The 9,353-nt window shown below is 35.8% G+C and overlaps 1 protein-coding gene across 14 annotated transcripts in view; it reads left to right on the top strand.

The window, feature by feature from the left end:
• Positions 1 to 133: 133 nt before the first annotated feature.
• itpr1b (inositol 1,4,5-trisphosphate receptor, type 1b) overlaps positions 134 to 9,353 on the top strand; it is a 139,069-nt gene continuing 129,849 nt past the window's right edge. For 13 of the 14 annotated variants that reach the window (XM_088636452.1, XM_088636450.1, XM_088636454.1 and 10 more), the window contains exons 1-2: positions 134 to 335; positions 6,215 to 6,327. In XM_088636452.1, the coding sequence (XP_088492578.1) occupies positions 6,236 to 6,327 (92 nt within the window). In that variant the 5' untranslated portion in view covers positions 134 to 335; positions 6,215 to 6,235. Of the gene's footprint in view, positions 369 to 6,214; positions 6,328 to 9,353 lie in introns of all 14 variants that reach the window. The other variant, XM_088636442.1, reaches the window with a different exon arrangement.

Here is a 9,353-nt window from a genome sequence, read left to right as displayed (position 1 = left end):
TCCTCCACATAATTGGCAGTATGGGATTTGTAGTTATAAATAGTAATTCTTTACTGTCAACTTTCACTTATCAGTTGATCTATGAAACAACATTTCCCAGAGTTCACTGCGGATATATAATAATCGGCAAAGAAGGGCAGCTTTGTAGTGCTCATGTGGAGGTAGTGCAGAGCGGAGTGAAGAGGGGAGGTAAAGCGCTTAAAGATCCGCCTCTTTTTTTCTAACGGGAGTTTAAATAACATGGAATTAAAGGAAAACGGGATCTGGGAAATTATCATCCACTAATTAAGGTTGAAGCGTTGCAGCTCCCAAGACCAGCTCTTCCTTGAGCGAAGGTAAAGTTGTATGCATCTCTGCAGTTTTAAAAGGCAAGCATCTTAACCTGTGTTGTTAGTATTTACTTCTCGTTTAAATGTGTTAAATTTACGACGCACCTTTCAGGCGGTGATCTCCAAGCAACCTCAGATCGCTTTCAATGGAGTTGTTACCGTCAACTTCTTAAGGGGTTCGAATGAGTTCTTGATCGTAAAGCACTAATGAATTCAACTCAAGTTCATCCTGTATGGAAGTGATTACGTTTTAGTTTTTTTACGTATTTATCAAAAATAGGCATAGAATTACATTATGGTTAAGTGATAGTAAAAATCAGAGGAACTGTTAAGATTGTATCCTTGTACGCTATACGTAACGCTCAGGAGAACTGTTAAGGTTTTGCTTTAATAACGCAAGTATTTAGTATTCGTATCGTGTTTTAAAAAAACGTTTAGTCCTCTATTTAATAGATAGCATTCGTAACTCTAAAAACTAGCGTTCACCGTCACTATTGGGAATTCTTTGCGTGCAATAGCTACAGTACCATTTGATTTTGCAGCACAGCACACCCCATTCCCAAGATTCAACGAATAGTGAAAAGTGCATACCACTGGGCACATACACTACTACATTTTCTACTGCAAAGACTCGCATGTCTGTGCTTTTAAGAGCTTCAAAATGAAGGACATGGAATACAAGGCCTCAGGAAATATGATGTGCGTTTTTAAAATTGTAATACCCTGTTATACTTTGTGTCCGTACTGAAGCCGGCGCGGTACCGGTCTTTTTTGTTCGAGTTGTTCTTAACTTTTAGTCGCGTTCCCAGGATAGCTTAATATGTTCGGTGACAGAATATACGACAGAAAAGAGATTGGGTTATTTGTAATCATTTGCCATTGTGAGTAAAAGTCATGTTAAAACTTTTCTGGTGGTTTCATAATATTAAAAATATGACGGAAGGAAGCAGCGTCTATCCGAAGAAGTAACATACCTATACTCCGAACATGTTGGCTGACCTGACATCATGTGTTTTGCAGAATAAATCTGCTTTTCTGCTTTAAAAGGTCAGCATTTTAAGTTTTGTGGACATTATAGGACGTTTATGGGTTCTAGTTAGTAGCCATACAAAAATTCGGAAAAGTGGCTTTGTAATATGAATGTGTTGTAAGCTGCTTTAAAACTGATGTATAATATTTTGAATGAAGTACAGTATTTGAAGATATGATTCATTGTTATTCCCAGCCTTAACATTCTCAAAATATCATTTTAAATACAGTGTTTTGATGATAATAGCTTTAAGTAAGGAGGAGGATAATGACATTACTAAATAAATATGAATGCCCAAATTCATTGTTTTTGTGTTACTGGGAAATTAGTGAACTGTGGTATTTTGATTTCTTTTCTCAAATTTGTAATGCACCTAGTTTTGTAAATGGTTGGCTCTTGTTTGAAAATTGAACGACGCAATCAGATTAATTTGATAGACAAAACATTCACTGTGTCGCTGATGTACTATAGTATATTGAGTAGTCTTGGTCATAGCCTTCAACACAGGTAAATTATAGATGTGTTCTTTGTGTGTTCTTGAATGACCTTTTGGCTAAAAAAGAAATGGAGAAAACAAAAAGTGTCAGAAACAAAGCAAACAATCAATGAATAAACGACATCAAAACATTCCCGGCATTAATATCTGATGAAACCAGTTTGATATTTTTAAACGGACAATTCAATTTCTTTGAGTAGCTCCCCAGTAACTAGTGATGCATAAGTGGACTGACGTCTGTATACTGCGACACAGTTCTTTTTTAGAGCACCGAATGCTCTATTCAGTGTCTTCTAATTAAGTCACTTGTTGCATTTATGTCCAACGCTGTATAGCGACTGTGGCTGCCTTGGTAGAAGTAATGAAAAAACATCTGAGTCTTGAGTGGGTGAGTGGGCTGTCATCTTAGAATCAGGCACAGATCATGTGTTCATTTCTGTGCATTTGGGTACAGATGGGAAAGTATGAAGGCAAAGTGTGTGTTGTTGAATTACTGTGCTTATTTACACTGAGCAATGAAAATAAAGTGTTCTAGTCGATCGGTAACGTTTAAATGTGGACACCATTTATGTGAGAATATTTATCAAAGTTTGTGTTCCTGAATGTAAGTTGCTTCTTTTTGTGTTTACAATTAATGGTCGACTTCAATAAGGCCACACACTTTTTCAAGAAATACAATGCTTTCAATTCCTTATCTTGTAGGTTTTAGCTTAGGTTTTAAGCAGTTGACAGGTTAGAGGTCCCATATCTGCTCTTCTCTGAATTATGTAGTGTTTTTAAAAACATAGTTTCTGTATTTTAATGGTAATAAAACTCTTCCCATCACCTCATGCCACTGCTGTAAATTCTGTAATCATACTTCTGCCGAAGTATCCATTCTGTAAAATCATGCAGTAGTGTGGCTTCACCGATTTACCTTGGGTAAAGAATAATGGTAGAGGGGGACATTGATCTTCTAAAAATAAAGCCCTGAATGAATTAGAAGAGACTGATGCAATCAGAATCACTAGCAATCTAGTGCAGGAAGCAGTTTGGATGCTGATGTCTGGTTTTTGTGCAAATGGGTATCAATTAGCTTCTCTCTGCTCTTCCTTGGATTTCAGCAGTTCTCAGTGAGAAACATTGTGTGTGTGTGTGGTTTGGTACACTGAAACAGGGTCAAACAGGTTGCTGTTTATGGTTTTACCCGTCTCAGAAATGAGTTCCTGAAATACATTCAGTGCCCTCCAGATGAATTGAGGCGACAGTCAAAACTTCTTATGTACGATCATTAAATCTGCAATCATGACATTGACAGGATCTATTTGTCTAATATGATATTTTATGTTTGGGTGATTTCAAGAATACATATGATGATGGAACAGAAGCATGTTTTGTATTCATCCCAATGATTTCAAGAGACTCTTCTCTGTCTCATTTAGCAGTCTTCTCTGGCTCAAAACCTTTTGTTTTTTGACTGCAGCTGAAACCCTAGGAAGAGCAGAAACGGCTAAGTAATACCATGGCTTTACTGTCCCAACACTTTCAGAGGGTGCTGTATCCAGAATTGCTAGGGAGGCAGACTTGGGGCAGTTTTATATATCTGCAAGTGGTCTTTGGAAGTGAATGGTTTCTGGGCAGTCTGGCCTCTGAGTTCCTGCTGGAGTCTCTGACATTTGTTTTGTTGTATGTGTGTCTTCCCACACACAGTGACTCAAGCCCCGCGATGTACTGTACATCTGTGCTAGGCCTTTGGTCTTTCTGAGCAATATCCATTTCAGATTGCATACAGTCTGCTCTCCAATATGGATTTGTTAATATGAAGGTACAGTGGCTTGCAGTGTATTTGGTTTATTTTATGACACAGGGTCCAGTTCATGCTTTATTTACTTGAAGATTATTTTGAGCTAGTAAACTATAGTCAGACATTGGTGATGACACTAGGTAATTTAATACATGTAACAACATAAGAAAGAAAAGGAAGCCATCCGACCCATCTTGCCTGTTTGCCAGACGTTGGCTAATAGATTTCAGTAACACATTGAGCCCCTTTTTTGGAAGAAACCAGAGTGTTGTCTTCATCAATGTGGCTTGTTCCATACTCCCAAAGCCCTTTGTGCCTCTTTTTTCTTGTTTTAAAATACACTTTCTTATGCACTTTATCGTAGTAACAGTGGGGTCCTGACATTTTGTGAGGTTTCAGCGCATAGAACTGTTACGAATAGCCAAATTAGTATATAACCAAGTCCACCCCTATACTGGTGCATAATCTGCTCCAGTGTATAGTATATATGGTTAAAAGATAGGAGTAACCCTCCATATATGACAAAGTTAGTTAAAATAACATTGATCAATTGAAACAAATGGTCATTGCAAAACCTAATTGTAATCCGCTAAAATAAACAACATGAATCTGTGTCTGTCATTCTGCACACTGCCAACACAGAACCAGAAGCGTTCTCTACAATACAAAAACAAGACCCCATTGAGTTGCGGGTGTTGGGTGTTGGGTACTTGGGTAGGAAGAGGCTGAATCACCAGTTACATTGATCTCACAATTGGTCTAATTTGAAAATTGTGCATGACATCCTTCGGCTTGGTTTCATCCCACTCCACGGCCACACCAAGTCGCGAATAAGCAAATTTGTGAATGTTAAATTCAGAGCTGTGGAGATCCTCCTGGCCTATGTTACTGAATGATTGACTAGAAAACATTAGGAAGTGTATTGTGAATTTATTGCTGTTTTGCTGTAAAGATATTTAAAGAATATGTGATAGCTGATCATTACTAAGGAATGAAGGTTTTGATATCCTTAGGGCCTTCATTTGTTTTCTTTTGAATTCAGTTTTGGCAGAGAAATAGTCTGAATGTTTTCTCAAGGGAAATAGCGTATTCAACCCAGTATACTCTCAGGACAATTAAGGTTTTAAGATTTTTTTAGATTTCTTAAGTTATTAATCACAACTTCTCCAAACAACTCAAACCCTTAATGTGGTTATATTTAGACTGCATATCATTCCCTGTCCAAGTGATGGGTTTTTTTTCTGCAAGAATATTCGAGAAAGTCCCTACTATCTATACTTTTGTCTTTTTATCATAACATTGTAAACAATGGGGAAAAATGTGAAAATATCCATGCACATACACAAAGATGAACACAGGAATTATAACAGGTAACAAAATTTGGTTAAAAATAAAGTTCCCCACACTGCTGACCCAGTACTAGAAGCATTTGTTACCATATCTATCGTCTTTTATAGCATTGTAAATTCTGCTTAGCTTAATATTCTTTAGGAGGGTACCTGGAACTTCCATTAAGTTTGGGAAGGAACTTTTGATATAATAATCACAATCGGTTTGTGCAATAGTTGTTTCTTTTTGCATATTTATCCAGCTTCCATTTAAAAGCAGTCTTAAATTTTATTTCTTTATTTGTGCTGTATATGAACGTAAGATTAAATAGTTCTATGTTCTACGTGTTTTTAAACTCTTTTATTTATGGAATGTAGAATTTCAAAGGCTTTCTCTAGAAAAGTAGGTAGTTCTTCCTGAGTATTGCCAGTGTGGCTATCTTACATTTAACTTACTGTTTAGGCACATTGAATCACATTGATCATGATTTATCAAACTTTTTTTTGGCAAAATTTGATCAATGTATTCAAAGAATAAATAAAATTCTTAACACCATTCCATTTGCTCTTGCATATCATTTGGGTTTCGGTTCATCATGCAGAAATTAAACTTTAATTTAACTTTGTGCCTCTTTGAAAACTGTACCGCACTTATACAGGGGAAGAGACTCTAATACTGCCTGTTTTACTATCTCTAGGCTTTTCTGCATGTTTTCTTCATGGCCTGTCTCTAACATGTCCTGTTATTCCTCTGTAGTAATACAACATTTTTTTGTAATTCATACCATGTATACTGGACATTTGGGATTAATCTGATCCAATTACTAAAAAGAGATATGTTATATCTTACAGTGACTGAAAAACTGAAGAAATGAAAATTGGACATCTGTTGAAAGTTTCTGTATTTTATTACTTTATTATGTAATTAAAGGGACTTTCAAGTAATTTCAGATGCAGTCTTTGTTACTTCGGTGTTATTTGTGGATGAAAGTATTTCATTTAAGTATTTTGATGTAGAGTCTTCTCATTTTAAATATGTTTGTTCTACCAAATAAGTCAATAATATTGACAAAATAATACAGTATAATGCTATTTTCCCAAGATGCACCTTTTTTTAGTATTTGCAAATAAGGAAACTCACTTTCATGAATAATATTGATGAGAAATAAACTGTGAAAAAGTCTTATTTTTTTCTCTTGGTTCATGAAATGCTTCTAAAACATCATGCTTTTGTTTTTGTTTTTACAGGAGAGAAGGAGGAAATGAGAAATGTCTGACAAAATGTCTAGTTTCCTACACATTGGAGATATTGTCTCTCTGTATGCTGAGGGATCAGTAAATGGATTTATCAGTACTTTAGGGTAAGTTGTTCATGTTTTAAAAGCACTTAATAAAGGTCAACAGCCATTAGGTCCCATTCTATGTACATAAGTACCCATTTAATAGTGCCCTAGTGTTCCATCGTTTATGTTAGAATCATTTTGAGTAAGTTTTTCAGCAGTGATAAAGAACTGAAATTTGTGTTAAAATTGATTTTGGCCAGAGGAATTACTGTGAGGATCTTGTGATGATGATCTGTGAAGAGACCTTGTAAAACCTTAGAGCTCATTAGGCTTCAAATAGCTATATGAATTTGTCTATAAATATTTATCCTATTTCAGAGCTATCCAACAGATTGTGTTTTAAACATTGTAATATATTGGTCTGTGGTTTGGATTAACATGATGTTGGTGGCAGCGCCTCATGTTAGGCGAATTTCTTAAGGACATAAAAAATAAGCTTTGCTTCACTGAAAAACTTCCATATTGTCAATACGAATGTCTTCGGTCCTGCCTTTCCACTGCATTTACTGTATTTAGCCCCCTCTGTAACCCTTTAGCCACAAACAAATGATGCCCAGTACACTTTAGTAGTCAGATTGTTTCCTCCAACATGCACATTGTTTTGAAAAGATCTGAAGCTGTGTAGGGAGGTTATATTCTTTACAGGACATTTACTTGACATGTGTTGTCATAAACTGAAAAAGCAAGTCATTGCCTTTTCCAGCATATTTGTGTTAATATTTTAAACGAGGTGCAGATTTCAAAGTGTTATTTTGCTGCCTCTCTTCCTCACCATCCATGCTTCATTGATTCATTATATTACCAATGTGAGAAAAGGCAATTGCATTGATAGGACAATTAGTCTTTGTTTTGTATGTATTATTGCAGTGTAGCACTTTTGCAGTTGCATTTTATCCAATTTTAATTGATTTGTGTTTCTGAAAAATTGAAAAACAGACATTTTAATTAAGTTGCAAGATCTAACATTCTGTTTCTGGATTGGCATTGTGATTTTTGGATAATTCTCAGGCCCTGGTATAGGGTTATTGTTACTATTCATCTGACCATCACACATAGTTGCCATGTTTTAATTTCAGTGCGATTCAACAGTTGAGTTTGTACTAAGTCCTTAAAAGTGGGCAAAACATGTTAGATATCTTTTTCTCTACTTCATTCACTTTCCACAGCCAAAACCACATTTTGTTTTCTCACTACTAAATATTTATTGTCCCTCAACATATGTATTGTTATTATTTATTACTGTCTACATTGTGCAGTGTTGTCTGTTGTACTGTGTATGTCCAGAGAGATCAGCGCGATTAAGAATTCCAATGTACTTGTACATATGGCAATAAACTACTCTACTTGGAACTAACCTCTCAAGACTGGCAAGTGAAAGTGAATAAACTTCTGGATTGTTCAGCTGCTGTTTGTAAGACCCTGGATAGACCTGGCATACTCAATCATCGTTTCCCCAGGAATGCGTAGAAAAATCACATGGATAAATTGATTAACTAAACAGCAAAATAGTTTGTTTAGTCAACATATATCACAAAGAAAGAACAGTGCTCTTTTCACAGTTATAACATGCTTGCCACTCTAATAATAATCAAGAGCTTCAACTTTAAATATTTTTTGAAATTTTGTGAAGGTTAGATTTACCATTAACAGCAGTTATATGTCCTAATTATTAATGGTTTTATGTATTATAGTATATAAGTATACTATACACAAATGTATAGTGTATGTAATAGATATGTGTATACACTGGCTGACAAATTTAACTATAGTGCAAAATCAATTTGTGGTAGTTAAATCTTTATTTTTAAAACATTTCTGGGGGGGTGTGGGGAAAAAAAAGACATTCTGAAGCTTCTCTCCTCAATAAGAGGGTGGCTTTTCAGCTGTTAATGAAACAAAATTCACAGTGTTCAAGCTCATCTTTTAAAAGAAATGTAGCTTTGTAAAGGCTTTCACTCTTAAAATAGCACATGTAATTAAAAACCTAAGGAAAGAATCCTGTGGGAAATTTAACCATGGTATGCTGACAGTTTTTTTTTATCAGAAATGTCTTTTCAGCTGTTACAGAATTTAAAGCCCTTAATAGTTCATAAATTATGTATTTCAAGTTTTCAGCTTATTGTTTTTGCAGAAGGTGCTCCCCATATAGTAGGATGAAATTAATCTTGAGTAACTGTTATAGGTTCCTGAGCAGACCAATTTAAATTTAGAATAACTGCATTAAATAAAATTGCCAGGATTTCATACCAGCTAGCCTACACCCTGTGTTACCAAGCACATCTCATTCGAACAGTGAATGCATAAAGAAATATTGGTCAGTAATTATAATGTGTCTTAGTTCTATAGCATGTAAGCATGCACAGTCTTTATCTACATGATAAGTGCTAAAAGTAATGTGATCCTCGTTTTTTTCTTGTAACCATTTTAAGTAGGTGCATGTCATTATGAGCTTATCATTAATTAAGCTGAATGTGCAAGAGTATTTCAATAAATCAGTTAAGGAGCTCCCATTGTACTTGTTCATATACTGTTTAGCTACAGGTAGAATTAAAAAGGGTAAAACTGAATAAATAAAAATTGCTTTCCATATAGCCTCTGAATTAGTTTAGTTAGGTGTGCCACTTTGACACCAATGCATAGAATCTAGTGTAAAACGAATTGATGTCAAGCTCCTGCACTCAGGGATAACAAAGGGTTAAGAAAGCTAAACATAGTGGTCCAGACACCACTAGCCACAAGAACAGTGGCATGGAACTATACCCCAGATGCAGCAGAGAGTGCCCCATGTGAGTGGTTTCAAAATGCGGCTCAGTTTAACAGTTTGTGACCCCGGTGTGACAGACGGGTAAATGCTCTGTTCGGGATCACAAAGTACCACAGAGGGTGGTAAAGTCAGCGCAGCTCATTATGGGCTGGGAGCTACCAAACATCCAGGATATCGACTCAGCTAGTTGTCTTAAGAAGTCTAGGCCCATTCTCAAGGAGCCGTGTCATCCCAGTCACAAACTGTTTTCTCTCATACCATCCGGTAAATCGAAGCATTC

Source organism: Lepisosteus platostomus, chromosome 6, assembly GCF_059453375.1.
Source record: "Lepisosteus platostomus isolate fLepPlt1 chromosome 6, fLepPlt1.hap1, whole genome shotgun sequence".
NCBI lineage: Eukaryota > Metazoa > Chordata > Actinopteri > Semionotiformes > Lepisosteidae > Lepisosteus > Lepisosteus platostomus.
The sequence above is the reverse complement of the archived record's forward strand: the minus strand, read 5'-3'. Positions and strand labels throughout refer to the sequence as shown.